The sequence below is a fragment of the Vanacampus margaritifer genome, chromosome 1 (genome assembly GCF_051991255.1).
Source record: "Vanacampus margaritifer isolate UIUO_Vmar chromosome 1, RoL_Vmar_1.0, whole genome shotgun sequence".
Taxonomy (NCBI): Eukaryota; Metazoa; Chordata; class Actinopteri; order Syngnathiformes; family Syngnathidae; genus Vanacampus; species Vanacampus margaritifer.
In genome coordinates, this window is record NC_135432.1 from 62333515 (window position 1) to 62351986 (window position 18472).

At 42.2% G+C, this 18472-nt stretch overlaps 1 protein-coding gene across 4 annotated transcripts in view; it reads right to left on the reverse strand.

Annotated features, from left to right (window-relative positions):
• fermt2 (FERM domain containing kindlin 2) overlaps positions 1 to 18129 on the reverse strand; it is a 42262-nt gene extending 24133 nt beyond the window's left edge. For 2 of the 4 annotated variants that reach the window (XM_077559948.1, XM_077559947.1), the window contains exons 1-3: positions 17978 to 18124; positions 15353 to 15511; positions 2592 to 2825 (exon numbers count right to left, since the gene is read on the reverse strand). In XM_077559948.1, the coding sequence (XP_077416074.1) occupies positions 2592 to 2825; positions 15353 to 15511; positions 17978 to 18056 (472 nt within the window). In that variant the 5' untranslated portion in view covers positions 18057 to 18124. Of the gene's footprint in view, positions 1 to 2591; positions 2826 to 15352; positions 15512 to 17977 lie in introns of all 4 variants that reach the window. The other 2 variants (XM_077559945.1, XM_077559946.1) reach the window with 2 other exon arrangements.
• Positions 18130 to 18472: the final 343 nt, after the last annotated feature.

Sequence of the window (18472 nt, forward strand, 5' to 3'; positions counted from 1 at the left end):
CGGCAGATGGGTGGGTTTTGTGGAAAATAAACACTGTTGTGGAAGTGCATCATAAAATGTTAACCTGCAAGTTTGCCATTGGTAATGAAGTGGTTCACATGCATAAGATGGATGAATGAATTGATGGATGATGGGCCCTGTAACGGTGGGCCCTGTAATGTTATGGACCAAACCAGTAAGTGAATACTTCTCAATTTATGTTTGTGGATTCTCTGCACTGTCATATGAAATTAAGTCCTATTTCGGAATGTATGCAAATTAAAACATTATCTGATTAATCAATTGAAAAACAATTTACAGATTAATTGATTATTAAAATGATTCTTAGCTGCAGACCTAGTATGTATTAAAAGCATAGCATTCTCGTTAAAGATTGTTCGAACTGTGCCCGTGTCGGAATGCCCATGGACGTGGGAGAAGTAGGTTTTACGATGGGAGTATTCTTTGGACTTCCGACACTGTGCTTATGAATGGGAGTCTCCGTGTTAAGGAGTTTTGGCTGGTGATAGATAATCCATCTGGAAGGCAAATTACAGTTGGTTTACATCGTAGAATTTGAGATTGGTGCCAATTTTGAAGTCAATAGAAAACACAAGGATTAAACTCAACAAGAACAGTTTTATGAAATCCTCTTAATAAAAGTTAATAGGAATAAGGACAAGCTCAAGACTTTCTGCCAGAATGTTCAATATTCTTGACTTCCACTCTTTTGCAATCAACATATCAAGTGCCACCGCAACAGCCAAACATTGCAACGACTCGGCATGCACCAAGTCTGCCAAAGACGATTTGTCCTGAATTTTTAAGCGGCTAAAATAGATATATTACAGACAGACACATTCCCGAACAGGGCGGCCCCAGCCAAAGCTACACGCCTGTTTCTCTACCATTCCTTGCCTTTTTAAAACATTTCTGTATCGCTACACTCCATAAAAAAATTAATTTGCTCTTTTTTTGTGAAGCTCTCTGATCGAATAAAATGCTCCATTCCTGCAAATTTCCAAAAGAAGGCCAGTAAAAACAGGAACGCTGCTACATGATCCTGGCTACTGAACGCCGTCCAGTAAGAAGGACGCAACAGGTGTGCTGTGACACTCCGTGATGGACAGATTCATAAGAGGCACGGGAGGCCAAGGAAAAGTGGGCGGTAGACAGTTAAAGGTTTCTAACCTCTGACTGTTAAGTTGGCGACAGGATAGTGTGGTACCAGGGATGTCAGCCCCTTTTAAACAGCCAGTCAAAACTGGCTTGTTCCAGCCGACAAACCCATTCACTGTGCATGTGCTGCACTGCTGCAAGGGTGCGGGGACCGAGCGCCGGGCTAAGTTGGAGATTTGCCGTGGCGTACCTGAAGTGGAAAAATGTTCACAATGTGGTGACATCAGAAGGCACATCCAATAGGAACAAAGGTTGGCGGAGTGATTTAAGAGTGCCAAAAGCAATAGACCAACCAGCAGAGATGGTAAATCCAGGTCCAGAAAGTAAAAAACCCTGCCACAGTTTTGCTTTAGCCCCAGATGCTAGCTAGCGAGCTCCCTAGCAGGTAAATGAGCACCTGGGGAGCTAGCTAGTGAGCTCGCTAGCTAGCACCTGGGGCTAAAGCCAAACTGTGGCAGGGTTATTACTTTCTGGACTTGGATTTGTCACCTCTGCCAACCAGTAGGAAAAGTATCCATACTACTTCCTGGTCGATTGCTAAGCAACCACGTATACCAAACAAATATAGACAAGCTTGCACCGAAGTGCTGTCATTCTTGCGCGCTGCCCTGCAGCGAACGCTGAGAAAACCAAGAGCAGAGTGAAAAGGCCTTAAGCGTATTCCGCAACACCGTGATCAAGACATTTGTCTATGAAAACCTATTCAGGCATCCAACTGTGATATCAGCCACCCTCTTATCTTCCTTGTCTTTGGGAGTTATCCAATGAGCAGGCGTTTGATATTGCATGATTTCCACTTGCTATGTTCCGAGCCAAAAACGATAATGTCTGTTTACCAAATAGAAGCACAAGACAAGATGGAGCCCGGCTTCCAAGAACATGAGTCGAGAGAAAACAGTGCGCTACCAGTTGGCAGAGCTAACTGAGCATGTTGGGTAAACACTAGCGGCGGGAATTGCAGAGCAATGCATGATTCTGCAATAGATTGTGAGAGGTGACAAATCTAGGTCCAAAAAGTAAAAATCCTGCCACAGTTTGGCTTTAGCCCCAAGTGCTCCCTAGCTAGCTTGCTAGCTAGCTCCCCGGGTGTTTGTTTACCTGCTAGGGAGATAGCTAGCCTGCCACAGTTTGTTTTAAAACCCGGGTGCTAGCTATCTAGCTCCCTACCTAGCTCCCCGGTTGCTTGTTTACATGCTAGGGAGCTAGCTAGCCTGCCACAGTTTGGCTTTAGCCCCAGGGGTTAGTTAGCTAGCTCACTAACTAGCTGCCTGGGTGCTTGTTTACCTGCAAGGGAGATAGCTAGCTAGCTAGCATGTGGGGCTAAAGCCAAACTGTGGCTGGGTTTTTCCTTTCTGGACCTGGACTTGCCATCTCTGTAGATTGTGTGTGTGTGTGTGGGGGGGGGGGGGGGGTTATGATAGCGCTCCACTTACTAAAGGTCTTGCAGATGTCGGAGACGGCTTTAAAGACACGGTCGGAGAAGTTGACTTTGACCTTCATGTGCTTCATGTTGGGCAGCTGTAGGCGCAGGAGCTTGTGCTGTGGCGTGAAGAGCAGCCGGGCATCGGCCTGGATGCCGTACTTGTCCAGGGTCCAGTGGGTCTTCAGCAACCATGTCTTCTTCTTCTCCCACCACAGCGCATGGTCCGACCAGTCCTTCTTGACGTCTAGTGGTGGATACATAACATTAGCATGAAACGCACAAACAACAAATTGAAGCCAACAGGTATGGAGCGTGTTTGTCTGGTCCGGTCGAGTGTTAGTTTTACATAAGCTGCTAATTTCATTTTATACCTGTGCTGCAGTTAATGTAAGAAATGTGATATGAGTCACATCAGTAATGCAAAATTTAAGCTTTTAAAGAGTGCTCTATTGTTTTTAACATGATCATATTACGGTCATATCACTATTATTACTCTTTATACCTTAATGAATGACAGTGATGTTAAAATGTAACCTTACAGTTAAACTGGTTTGAACTTGTGAACTAATTAATGTAAAAATCAACAATGGGAAATTTTGCTGTGGTTTACAAAGGAAAAACAAAATTCATACAATCACACAATGGATGGCGTTAGACTTTGGCGGTCCCAGTGTAATTCCTTTCATCCAATTGGATGCATAAATCAAGGACACTGCCGGCATTGGTCCAACATGTCAACCAAATGTCCCTTCTGGGGAGAAGATCATATGTAGGGGTCTTCCAAAGAATATTTGTTAGATCAAAATGTGAGGGAGGAGACCAGCGACTGTGTGAAAGAAATGCCAGGCTACACAACCCGGAGGGGCTATCGGGTTCATCTACCTGTCGCTTTGTTGCAAAGTCATACTGTGATCGCTGGAAAGCAGGGACAAGCCACCCAAAACCCAGCATTGCTTCCAGGCTCCAATGACGTAGCCCTGCTCTCATTGTGTGTGATGTGTGGAAGGTGAGGACCTCGGGGATTGGAGGAAATTCAAAGCAGCTGTTTTAGCGCGCGCGAGGTTCCATTTCAGACGTCAACTCAACTCTCCACAATTGCACAGAGAACTGATTTCATACGGTTCTTTAAAACACACATTCTCCAAAGAATAGTTTGATAATTATAATTTCAGATTTCCCCAGGAGTAGTGATGTCATTACTCCAGCATTATTCATGGCGTGGTGTCTCAATTCCTCCGCCTACGTACACTTTAGACACTCTCCAGTCTCCCCGCAGGTCTTTCCCTTTGCTTCCCGAGTCACCGCTCGGATGCAGACGTCCGTTTATTAAATCATTGTTTTATCTGTTTAGCTGACATACAATATTGATATAGTGCATGTGTCTTTAAAGGCTCTGAACGAAGATGCATAGTAACTGCAAAATGACACCGAAATGGAGCAAAAGACAGCAAAATGTCAGTTTGAAGAAATGAGATATTTACAGACACCAAAAGTAATCCTAATTATTGCAATAGTGATTAGGTAACGGGTCACACTCCTGTTCTTCCCAAGTTATCAGCTGAGCACAGCGACATGTCTTTTATCAGCTGATGTTTCTGGACGTAAGCAGAGTGGACTAGTAAAAGGTAAATACAAACCTTACTGTCTTAAAAAAAACCAACTAATAATTGCCTCGAGCTGCAGCCCAAAGACAACCAAACAAGAATTGCTCATTATCATTCAAGGCTTAACACATTAGCCATTTGTGGCACCGAATGTCACATCAACATGACTGTGGCATAAGAACGAAGTGGAAAGCTCTTATTGACAGTGTATGTTGTTTTTCCATCATAAATAGCAATGACTGACTCATTGCTTCTGTCCCTTCTTAAAAGGAAAACATTACGCTGATCTTGAAAGTGACTGGATGCCATGGAAACCTAAACCCTTGAAAGGGGCATCCGTATGAACTGTTGACGCCCTCCTACAGATCCCATCTAAAACGGGCCTGAATGAAAGGGATTAGGGGGGTAAAGCAACAGATTGGCTGCTTAGAATCAGGAAACAAGACCGCTGTGATGCCAGGCACAGCAAACCAGGTCGAGGAAGAGATTACAAAAAGTGATTAGGACTGCGAAGAAAGTTCAACAAGAGAGTGGCCACCCGCCTCTCAGTGCAGATGTCATTATTGTGGGGTCCAAGTGGGGGAGTGAGGTGAGGGAGTGCTGTTTGAGAAGTAGTTGCTTCCACACCGTTTACGCTGCAAACACTTGGTAGCAGAGTGAAAACATTCCAAGGCTTTCTTTGATGGGGGACCTTGTGTGCATTACTAGCGGCATGAGGTCTAGCTGTCATCACCACTTCCTGATGCCTCAACTGTGCACCACCTTTTCATTGCTACCATAACAAGCTGCTTTCACACAGTGATGCCGCAAAATTTCGCTATCCAAGCCGCAACAGCAGATCTACGGAAGTTTTGTCCACAAATCTCTTTTGCTGGATATGAGCCGTAACAGCAGAAGGGGGGGACATGTAGACTTTGTCCAGTTCTGGGGTGGGTTGGGGATGTGTAGAAACATCCAGAACCCTTTACGATCCAGTAAAATTGTCACGGAAGATCTAAGAAGACTGACAGGATTTATCTAGTTTCAGGGGTAATTTAAGGCTCGGGGGAACCAGTTAAAAGGTAACTGAAGCCTCTTTCAAACAGAAAGTTGCACGGCATACCACAATCGGATAATTGGCTGCATGACAACAACGGAAAGCGACAATCGGCGGGTCACGTTTGTCCATTGCCACCATGACACAGAAAATAAGGAGTAAGATTCCCAGCATCATAAAAATGGACTTAAGATTTGCATTTATGCATTGGCTAAGAGTTGAAGACAAACATTAGGGATCTGTCACTTCTGTATAAACAACAATCACATGGATAAAAAGGTGGAAAAATATGGCATCACAATAGTCGTCTCAACTCTGAAAACTAAAAATAGTCAAATGTATTTTCCTAAGAGCTTTTTTCTATAGCAGGCATGTAATTTCTGGTGTCTGACAGCAACGCTAGCACTTATCCATTCACTCTTCACCACAGACCAAATTCTATAGAAATCAGGAAATCTAAGCCCTCATATAGTCAGCCTACCTAAACCACCATGCTGAATGGAGGGAGACATGAATGCACATTAAGCCCTTTCCTCGCTGCCTGTCAAAGTGCTCTTTTTGTCTTGCGCCGTTTACTGTATACAGAATAGCAAGCAAGACGTCGACCAAAGAATTTTCCACCATCTGAGGTCTAACATCAGCGTCGTAAAAGAGGCAGGACGTTGCCTCCCGCCTGTTCGAACGTACACCCAGAAGCTAAAGGGGCAAACACTTCCCATCTGCAAGGCTCACTTCTACCTGATCCAGGGGTTCAATTCTACGATGGTGGCAACAACAACAACAACAAAAAACTACTTTTGCCTAACTTTTACCCAACTCACGTCTGCCCCAAGATGCCACCAGATAGCGCCAAAGCAACAATGCTATTTTCTGAGTACAAGAAAAGCGAATAGGTGAGTTTTTCAGCAAATAACAGAGGATAGGTAGAAAGGGAACTTTGAATATTCAATTTACTGTATACATTTTGGATGTACTATTACAGCTCCAGCGTGGTAATGTTGGTTATTGCGGCTCTCTCTTTAACAAATATTTTCCTGCCTATTATGCGATGCTGCGTCACTGCATGAAACGCTTCACTTGGCTCTGGTGCAACCATTTTGCAAGCTCTCATGTGAAAGAGGTTTTAGATCAGTTCCAGTTCCTCACAAAAACCTTCTCGCCTGCGTTTCGACTGCGTTTCGATGCATGGTCAGGCATGGGGCAGGACGTTGGACGGGTTCTTTCTGCAACCAGGCGGTAACTTAATCCACACGCAGTGAACAGGGAGGGCCAATAGCATATCCAAGATAAAAATACTGCCTGCCAAACCTGACGTAATGCGGCAGCCCGGGGAAGAAGCAGGAGGGGGCTGGCTGAGGGGGCTAAGTAATTGGGTGCATTAAACGTGGACCGGCGAGCCCCTCATTGGAGTGATGGGTTTGTGTCTTGAAAGACAAGGGTAGAGGAAGCGAAAAGGAGAGGCGCTGTTTTATGACCTCTACAGGACGGGAAAGATGAGCCTAAGATTGAATGTGTGCTGTGTTCTTATTCATCCATTAAATGCATTAGACGCGTGTGTGTTTGTACGTGGGCACGCTTTAACGAGAAAAATTAATCCATAAATTATGGTAAAGTGATTCGTTTTTATTCAGCTCTTTCCAACCAGGACGGCAGTCAGCAAAAAACAGCTGCTTAACACTGGTTACTAAGAAGATTGAGGGGTATCAAACCACCCTTTCAAGGCACACATTGCTCAAAAGAATAATCCAGGAAATGTTGCTTCTTTTAAGCATTCGCCAAATGCAGGTTCGCATTAGCGCTAATGCTTATACAGGCCTTGGGGGAGGGACAATGATGATGGATGGAGGAGAAAATTAAAAGGACACAAAAAATGAAGGCGGATCAATAAGAGAAAGTCATTGTAATAAGTGACTGATCAGGCCAGAACAAGAACTAACCATTTTCAGTATTTCCTATAGTATAGTGGAAGCCCCTGCAAACATGTTGATTTAGTGCCAAACAAGGTTATTTTAGTTAACTAAAACTAACGAAAAAACTAAAGTTCAAAAAACTATTTCGTTAACAAAATGAAATAAAAACGAAAATGCTTTTAAAAAATGAAAACTAACTGAAACTACATTTTATGTTTACTAAACTAACTAAAACTAACTATAATTATAGCAAAAATGTCACTTGTTTTAGTCTTTAGTAATCAATTTAATGCATGAGCCTTTGGGGATGATTTATTTTGATATTAACTGGACGGAATAAGGACATTTGAAAGTGACGTCATATAGCAGCAGTCAATGGAAAAGCGCCTTCAGATGACGTTGCTCCCATGGTGTTTTTTTTTAAATATTGCACACACAAGTAATACACACTTTTAAAAAAAAATAATAATAAAATAAAACTAATACTGAAACTAACTAAAACTAAGCATTTATGAAATAACTAAAACTAATAAAAACTAACAGAACCACCCTGCAAACTAATTAAAACTAACTAAATTTAAAAGACAAAACAAAATAAAAACTAACTAAAATGAAAAATTCCAAAATTACAATAACCCTGGTGCCAAATGCTAAGAATCAATAACAAATTCCTGCAAAGGATTTTGTTCAACCTTAGGTACTTCAAATTTCTTCCACTTAATGATATTTGGGGGATTTCTTAACTGTCTTTCTGCAGCATAATGCAAATATTGTTGATAATAAACGCCTAGTTTGGTTCTAGAGCGAGAGAAAAGAAACAGCAGTGACAGTCAGCTGAGTTCGCATGCAAAACACGAGACTCGTGACATTGACAGATAGGAGTTGACATATGTTGCCAGTTGCAGTGTGTTTGCACGCACGCACACACAAACACACATACACAGTGTTATCTTTTACAGTCTGTGAGACTTTTGCAAAGGTGCGCTGGTTATAGGGGTTTGGAGGGGCATGATGGCAAAGTTCAGCATTTCCAGCGGACAAAACCACAACAAGAGGGGGTGGTTCGCCGTGTCGATTCTATGGTGTCGCCAGTTTGACGCCGCTAGACTGCAACTTTGTTTCCATGCACAACATGGACACATCTGCGGGTTTGTTTGCCTAAATCAAGCATCTGGTTTGTGAAAAGGCAATGTTGGCTAACAATTAAAACGTAATGCTAATGGTCGGCAACAGTAGGCCTCCGTTGAACAGTGTCACGCGAGATACCATCAACACCAGATAGTCAACATGAATGCAAAAGCTGCGATAAAGGCAGGTGATGACAGCATCTGTTCCGCACATCCAAACACAAGATTAGTGGATCTGATTGAAATGATACAAAACACAAGCTCATGACAAAAGCGGCAAAACATGTTCATCTGACTCATCACTTTTACAGCAGAAAATTAAATGACTGGTCTCGGAGGTATAGTACAACCCAACCGATGCCGTACTGAAGGCAAAGCGGTAACTCATTTAATATGGATATCAGAAAAACTATGTTGTATTTTATTCAAAGTAGACTGACTATGAGGTTTTTCATTTTTATATAATTATTATTTTAAATGCTATATTAAATGTGGTGACATTATCTTGGGCTAGGCAATATGGGAATAAATCCAACAGTATCTTTTTTTCTTTTTTTTTTACCTGCTAAAGTATGTACCATGAAGGCTTTTTAGCCCGCATAAAATATGTTCAAAATGTCAATTAGGCTTGTGATCTTAAGTCAATGATACCAGAAGGTCACGACTGGACGAGAAGGCGTCAGGGGACATTACAACAGTTTGATATTGATTGTGTTGTCAATAACAGTTTCACCCTTAGGGACACTAACTAACCAGACTAAAGTAACTACACGCATATGGAGGAGCAAAACTGCCAAAATTCAAAATAAATAAATGACTAAATAAATGACTAAAAGTGAAAATAAAAACATATAATTCGAAAATTAAATCCCCAAAAATAAATATAAATGGAAATAAAAACAACACAAAATGCGTGAGTACACGCAGAGTAGGCTACAGTATATGTACTAACTGGGGCTGTTTCAATACTATAGCCCTCTCCGTGCATGGAACATTTTAGAGATGGTGAAGCGAGAATACAAGCTGGCAAGACAATAAGTACACAAGTACAGCCATGCTAGCATTGATGCATTAGAGGCCAGATGGCTATTAGTGTAAACCTTCGAGACAGGTAGTTTGTGTCCATTTGTGTCATCATCCAAACAGCAGCAAGCGTGTGGTACACTACACTCTAGTGCTTGGCATCATCCTGATGCGGCTTGATACAATTAGGGACCTTGTGGAATAATAACATTACCAAGAAAGCGAGGAGGGGACTCGGATCAATGGAGCAGATATGCAATATGCAAGATGGATCCCCCCCGGGGATGACGATGAGCTGCATCTCTGCTTCTAGGTGCACTTGAGCATGAAAGTTAGCATGGATGCTTAAGGTGCAGTGGCAGCTTGACTTACGAGTGCCCCAACTCAAATGTTTTGAGTTAAGAGCTTTCTTGCTTGCGTTTTTGCTTTGAGTTGCCAGAAATAAATTTGACTTGCAAAAACTCAACTAGATGGCAACAGGAAATTTCACAACATCCAGCCACCATCAGTTTACATGCTTATTTGCGTTGTGGTGAACGCACAAAAATCTGTTGTTTTCTGCTCGCATTTTATATTTTGTGGGTTTGCATTTTGCCAAATTAATTTCATAAGCATGGGTCCTAAGAAATAATGTATGATTTTTAAACTACAGACCATGAAAATTTGGAGAAGCTTGGATTTTACGCTTTATTTAAACAGCAGGCATCTTTCCCTTTTTTTTACACCATAGGGATGTCAACGGCTTCTCACTGACACCAGCATTGAAAAACAAGAACACTATCCATTGTGTTTATTTGAAGTGGGGAGAAAACGGGAACTCAGAAAATAATTTATTTTTAAATAAAGGTATTTACTGTATGCATGTACACACTGCAACAAACACAGTTAAATCACTGTCAGGTAAAAGGTTATGCCTTGGCGGGGGGAAAAACAAGACATTGTTTGGGTCTCCATTGTGAAATGACTGTACAGTGGAACCCTAACAAAAAGTGTCGTATCAGTTTACTGCATTGAGGCACAGGTGTGCGGTGTTGCGACAACAATGCCAGAGGTTCTAAAATGTCCTTGCACTCCATTCTTTGTGTCGCATAAACCACCGAAGGAAAACGGAAAGGAAATAAAGTTTGGGAGGCTTGTATGGAAGTGACTGATTGTAAGTGTTAACATTCTAGACGATACAATATTACAATACTTAATAATTATAATAATGCATCGGATTTATATAGCGCTTTTCTAGACACTCAAAGACGCTTTACAATGGAACGGATACATTATTCATGCATTCACACATTCACACTCTGGTGGCGGTAAGCTAGCCACAGCTGCCCTGGGGCAGGCTGACGGGAGCGTGGCTGCCAGTGTGTACCTACGGCCCCTCCGACCACCCCCAAACATTCGCACCATTCATACACCAGTGTGAGTAGCACTGGAGGTAATTAATGTGTGTGAAGTGCCTTGCCCAAGGACACAACAACACATTACTTGTGGAGAGCGGGGATCGAACAGCCGACCTTCTGGTTACTGAACGACCGTCTCTACACCAATATCACAATGAAAACAAAACACTATTTGATAAATCACTCAATCCATTCATCTAATGAAAACTTTAAATTTGATATTGAAATACTTGGCCAATAAACACCACAAATATCAAGATAGAGTGATAAATAACGATTATACAGTATATCGGAAATTTATACGATACTGTCAATCACACTATCTGGTATGTAACTAATGAAAATTATATATGACAATATTTTGCAAATGATGCCATTATCATCGATTGGGCGGTTATCATTACATTAGAAAAAAACCAACCATCCTAAACACTCGAGTATATCCGCATTCTATTTTCAGAATGACAGTAATATTAATACTACGATACTTCATAATAACAATACATTGTGTTCTCATTGGTCGTTTAGTTCTGCAGTGATGGGAATACTGACAATCACATTAGATAACAGGTTCAATCTTTCAAAGTACCAATACGATACCGTATTGTAAGCGAAAAGCATACAATACATCACAGTATCGATATTTTGCTACGCCCGTAGTAGATTTATTGTACGCTGGAAGTTGTCCATAGTCAGCATATGAGCAGAGAACAGCACAATCACTGCCCCGCAGCATCTTGCAAGTGAAACAGGAAAGCGCTGGCCTGGGCAGGACCGCTATTTAGGCTAACTACTTCCTGTCAGGGAGATTAGGAGCAGGATGATCTCCGAACCGCTTTTTGATTCATAAAAGCCAAATCCTTGCCCGCGACACGACTCTACACTTTGAGAGTGGCGTCAGAGTTGGGTAAAGTAATCAAGGTTATGGTTCCCCAAGAGGTGTTCAAAGCTAACGTTTAAATGAAAAAAAAATAAAATAAAATCTTTAAAAAAGTGACAGAGCAGCAGGAATTGGCCAAGCTGTAGAGCGTGAAAAGAAGGTGCGTATAAAAAGCCCGGAGGAAGTTTGACATCCTGTGGTATATCGCATCTGTTTCCTTGCAAAACGTGCACTCCAATTGTTGGAAAAGGAAAAAGAAAAATTGACAAAAAGTTCCTAGCAAGAATTTAGAAAAAAAGTTGACTTGTAAGCGAGTCCCACAAGAAGATTAAGAGATGTGTGGATGAGCAAAATAAACAAGCACCAAACCCTGGCTGGCTACGTTGCCTTTTTGGGCAGTCAGGACCTGATTCAGGAGCCGCTTGCTGTTTTTAGGTTGCTGACACTTTGGAGCGCACGCTGCATTCTTTTCATACTTACGTTTGAAAAGAAACAGATGAGAAGATTGATGACTAATCTATATGTTTAAAAGCACCAATGATGTGTGGGGAAAGTTTTGTACTGTGGTTGACCGGTCCGCTCAGTTTCAAGGCTCCCCTTCACTGGAAACAACTACTTGAACCATCAGTCACAGTACAACAGTTTATGTTTGCTCAACTTCTATTTATGGAACAGCTGAGCAGCCAGCACCGCAGCCTTGGTATCACTTTGAAAGGGAGTCTAACGCACTATTGATTTTTATCTCTCTCTCTATATATAAATAAATATAAATAAAAATAAATATATATATATATATCTTTTTTTTTTTATTATTATTGCCTTGTTGGTCATCAGTTTTACGTGCACAATATGCTTAGAGCTAGCTAACAAGCTACCCAGACAAACCGAAGACTGACTCTAGAAATAAAACCGGGAAAGACAAACTTAATTTACACTGATTTAAAGAAAAGCAACTGAGGATGCTGGAAGATGGCAGTTCAATAGGTGGTCATCGTGTTCCGCTATGTCACGGACAAGTGCCAGCAACATGAATTGGATGCATTGAAATTATAATCCGGATTATCTGTGGGTCTCAGTTTTAGTTCGAAAGCCCCTAAGCAATCCAAAGATTCCAATTATTTGTCCATCCACACAAGAGGGTATATAGTCAAGTTTGGAAAAGAGGCGTGGGGGAACTCTTATAGGAGGGAGGGATCTTAGAATGTAGCAGTGACGGCAGCGACAGGGGAAACAACATGCCAGACCCTGGAAGTCATTTCCTGCTGCATCCAAGACTTTTATGGAATTCTAGTAGTAGCGTGGCTGACGAGGTCCTCTCTCCGACCCCTCCCCATTGTTACTTCATGCGTCACCCCTCCCTCCCCATCACCCCCCACGCTACACTCAGCTGCAACTTTGTTAATATACTGTACACAGCTGGTTTCAGTAGCACAAGTTTTCCTTGCTTCCATACATAACTACACATTTGAACTGATTATCAAAGTAAATATAGTTGGTTGGTTGTAGAGGACGCCGATGTGTCCTACTGGGCATCCATTAGCAAATAACACTTAATGGTCATTGTGATAACAGCAACCTTATTCTTGAAACTGAAAAAGAAAAAAAATCTCATATCACACAAGGGTGGGTAGCCTTTTTATAAACTCACTTTGTTTATACTGTATTTTTGCTGGCCAACCGCACTTGATACGAATCAATAACCCCAGTCTTGACACCTGAACTTGACCCTTTAACGACAGCAGCAGTAAATCTAATAGAATGTCCCGCCCGCAAGTGTTGTTTGTGCAATATTTGTATTCTCTTTTACAGGCACGGGCAGCACTTTGTCAGAGAACAAGCAAACTGACAGAAGGGTGAGAGCATTACGAGAGGGCGGCTTTAAATAAGGGTTACCATGGGGGGGTGGAAGTACAGCTGTGATCAATAGCTGAGTGCCTTTCTGGCATTTGTCTATTTAATCCATTATCGAAGGCCATCCGAGCCTGCGATTGTGCGTGTGGGACGACCGGAGAGGAAGAGTTGACTGACTGAAGCAGACGAGTGAGCAAGCATCCGTCAAATGGCGTGGCCGTGCTCACGTGCGCCAACACGTGCATGAGAAACGAATTTTATAAGGACAGCTGTTATTGTCAACACATGGCCGCGTGGATGTGGTGAACATGTACGACATGTGAATGTGAATGTTCACAACATGGACGGAGCATCGGGCGATTAGGTTTAAAAATAAATATACTCAGTGATCGACATTTGCCTCCTCTGCAGGAGGAGGTTACTTTTATCCGAGAAGAGATTAAGGGCAGTGAGAAAATGGAGCATCACGAATTAGTGGGGAATGAAGTGTATAATATTGAAACAATGAAGAAGAATGAAAGTTTTCTGTTATTACTTCTCAACATAAAGGAGACTCTTTTTTTATCCAAGAGGAGATTGAGGGCAGCTAGAAAAGAGAGTGTAGCAGCAAATGTAGACTGTGGAGTATATAATAACCATCAGCAATGGAGGATAATTATGATATTGACTACTCTGCATTAGGAGACTATTTTTAACTGAGAGGAGATTAAGGGCACTGCGAAAATGGAGTGCTGCAGTAAATTAGAGACTGTGGGGTATACAACTACAAACAGTGGAAGAGAAAACCTGTACTTAATTCTCAATATAAGAAGACACATTTTTTTTTATCCAAAAGAAGATTAAGAGCAGACAAAAAAAAAACAATAAAGCAATGTGGACACTGTGGAGCACAATACTACAGCAACAGGGCAGGAGAAAAGCAAATCACTTGTCCTTGCTTTTTGGCAGAGGGAGACCAATTTTATCCAAGAGAAGATTACGGGCAGTGAGAAAAGGGACCAATGTACACAACTGGAGAATGTGGAGTATAATACTACAACAATAGACTAAAACAAAGTTTGACTCTACTTGTCGGCATAAAGAGACGAATTTTAAGCAAGAGGAGATTTAAGAGCAGCTAAAAAAGAGAGTGATGCAACAAAGTCGAGACCATGGACTGTAAAACTACAACAACAGAGCAGAACAAGGGCCATCTGTATTTACGTCTGTATTTTATCGGAGAGGAGATTGAGGGCAGTGAGTAAATGGAGTGCTGCAGCAAAGTGGAGATTGCGGAGCCTAAGACTAGACCAAACATGGAGGCAAACTAGTGCCACCTTACTACACACTGTAAGCAGACTCGTTTTATCTAAAAGGAGATTCAGCACAACAAGGAATGGGAGCGTTGCAACAAAGTGGAGACTGTGGAATACAACACAAACCGGCGACCTGTTTGGTAAGTCAGCTGACTGATCTGTCGCCATGCTACCTTATGTTACAGGAGTGTTTGAATGCTAAGGAATTTAGCATGGGCTAAACGGTGACCGGAAAACAAAAGAAGCTCAACGACACAAACCATCGAGCGGCTCAAGACGAGCACAGTGAACAAAAGCCTCAATCATGAGGCGGCCCGGGACAGGAGAGCTAAAAGCGGGAGCGTGGGCCGGGAATAAAAGCCTTGTGCTGCCCTGTAGGAATGTCGGGCATTCGGGCAGGCAGCCCTTCACACACGACACACTGTCACCCCCCACCCCCCAAAAAAAAAACCCACACACGCATCTTTTTTTCCTCTGTGGCCCTTGTGAAAGAAATGTGGTACTGTTCAAGAGGCTGCAACACAGAACCAGTGTAACCCATTTGCGCCTATTCTTGACTGAGTGAGCGTTGGAGTTTTATTTATTTTTATTTTTATTACACAGGGTAATTTCTCGTCATTTTTTTAATGACACTTCACCAAAGCTCACCTAATTTTTCCACCAGCTTGAGCATGACACCGCCTATGTGGATCTCGCCCGTGACCCTCAGCGACACGTCTCGGTGGAGGTCAGTGACGTGCATCTTCAGCTCCCACGTCCCGTCGGCGTAGCAGCCATCCGGCATCCGGATCCCGTCCAGCGCCATTCCTGTCCCACCAAAAAAAGAAACAACCAAACTACAGTAAGAGACTATTTTACGAAAGAAGACTTTTGGATTAATGGTGACGCAGCTACAACAAGCAAGAAGAGTTCAGTTTGAAGGGTCATGGGAGGATAGCAAAAGAGTGCCACAGTGCAAGAATGATCAAACAAACATAAGGAACAGAAAAGTGTGCCTTGACACAGGAATGAGACCTGCACCCGCAAAAACAAATACACTTAAACACTCTACACGTTTGGCCGGTATCCGCAGATTCTTTTTGGAACCCATCCTACTTTATTCGTGCCATCTTGGTCTCGGGGATGTATGTTGAAGTGAGTTGAAGTGTTTCATTTAGACGTAAACCATCATTTCTGGCAGCCATAGGAAATAAACTTTGGAGGGGGGTTTAACCTCAAATCCTGTTTCTCTGAAATATTAAGGCTTATTCATCCCCTTACAAATATCTGCTAAGCTATTAAAACATTTCCAAAAGATCTGGAGTTCATTTTGAATAGACAATTATGAAGATACTCTTGGCCTAGATCAAAATCGATTATGTACATACTAAGCGTGCATGGAAAAAGAACATTATGCAAGAAATGTCATTTTTCATTTATCTTCATCATTAGAATGAGTGGCAATTGGTGTATAGCCCTTTTAAGATTATTTTAGTGTTTGAAATGGTAAACTATAGCTAGATTTAGCGTTGTTCCACTCAAGAACATCGACATGCTTTTGTAATTTCATACCAAAACATGTTTTTATACAAATTGTACTACAAATTAGCCAGATGCGGCGTCATTTTACACTCGCAATATTTGCTTTAATTAGCACATGCTACTGTCTTTATGCTAGGTCGGAACAAAACAAGCGAAAAAACGTTGAACGTTAACAAAAAGTGAACTAATATCGGTTTAAAATACGATTTTGTGAGAATATATTGTGGTCTTCGACGCGTCCTACTGTGGGGGGGGGGAAAAAATAAATGAGCCAATCTGTCACTTTTCGAAGCCAGCCGGTCCAGTACAGGAGAGGGAGTGGAAGGGACTACACCGGGGTAAACGTGGCCGAAAAATAAGCCTCTCGCCCGGGTTAAGGGGGTGGGTCCCCGGATGGGACAGCATACCCCTTTGCCGGAGCTTGTTACCTGCGGAATTGATTCACCTGTTGAAAAGTAACGGTCTCGCACTGTTACACCACACACTTCCACGTACGGTAGCCTATGCTTCATTATGTAAGCGTCATACTGCCCCTCAAGCGCACAATAAGTATTTAAAACAGCGAAATGGACGAAACTAGCACGTCGGAAAGTTGTATGCTAACTGCTAAAAGCTAAGATTTAAAAAGCGGCATTGTACAGCAAAAGTAAACCGGACAAAACACTCACCTTCACAAAAAGACACCCAAACGCTCGACGACACGACGCAAAACTTGCTTTGTCCTTGTTTATAACATACAGGAGGAGTTTTGGGGAGGGGAAGACAGTCCAAAAGTAGAGGAAAAAATCCCGACGAGTCGCTCTAGAAAAAAAGTAGTGGAGTATTCCCAAGCACTTTTCCAGCAGGCTTCGTCTTAATGGAGTCCAGCCGTCCCCTCTTCCTCCTCCTCCTCCTCCTCCTCCTCCTCTTTCCAGCACAGATCACGTCACCGCTCCAATCCCATGCACTTCACCTCTCCCTCACCACCACAATACAAAAGCAGGCAGACACTTTTTAAAAAAATATTTGTGCAATGAATGAAAGAAGGAAGGAGGGTGGAAATAAAGGACAGTATGATAAAAAAAATTGAAGGAAGGAGTGTGGAAATCAAGGTATGGTATAAAAGGAACTAGGAATATGAGTGAAGGAAGTAAGGAGGAAATACAGGATGCGAGTGAGGAATGATGGAAGGAAAAAGGAAGGTAGGTAGGCCTGAGAAAGGGAAAATGGAAGACAATTTAAGGTTAGCAAGAAAAGAATGGAAGTAGAAAAGAAGGAAATTGACACGAAGGACAAACCAAGGGAGAGGAAGAAAGTAATAAGGATGGAAGGAGGGAAAGGACGCGTGAATATAGAGGCGATTAAGGAAGGACACATAAACAAGGAAGGAAAAAGCAAGGATGCAAGAAAGGAAGAATGAAGGAAAGGAGTGAAACACAAATATATTAAAGGAATGATGAAAGAAGGAAAAGGGAAGGAAGAAACAGATGGAATGTCGGGAAGGAAGAAAGAGCGGGATGTCAGATGAAGAGAGGATAGAAGATGAAGTAGTGTCAGGTGGAAGAAAGGAAATAAAGAAGTGTAGAAAAGAATAAAGAATTAAATCTAGCAATATTTGGACTTTTGTAGTACATTGTTCTTATATTTAACAAAAATATATATTTTTTTCTTGTGCTAAAAATACAACTGAATTGTAAGATTGTTCCGGCATTTTACTGTACATTCTACTGTACTGTAGTTTCCTACACCACTGTATTTTAATGTTGGTCATACCGAAAGAGCTGAGTACGCTGATACTTGATGTAAAAAGTTTAAGAAGCTGATGGATGTCGTCCCACTTCTCCTCGCGCATTAACTGTTTCTGGTTCACCGACAATCCATGCGAGTGAGCAGAGGGGCCATAAATGGAAACAGCAGGGGAAGCAGCCTGTGAGCAGATGGCTAAATAGAAGCCATTGTTCCTCTGCGTTAATTTATACTTGACCGACATCTGCTGGCCCGGCGCGGAACAGCAGGTCCCGGTGCTTGTTGCGTTTCCAAACGTTGTATGAGCTCCCTGCGGGGCCCGTGCAGATGTTTCACAGACTGCGTTCAAAGTCACAAGGAGGCCCATTGACCGTCTAGAACAGCGCTTTGTTGTTAGCGAGAGCGTTTGGGCCTCAGAAAGAATCTCATACATCCCACTAGTACACAAACGCATCCTTTGTCCTAAAAAAAAAAAAAAAGGTCGAGTCCTACGCATTTGCATGGAGTCGTTCAAAAACAATG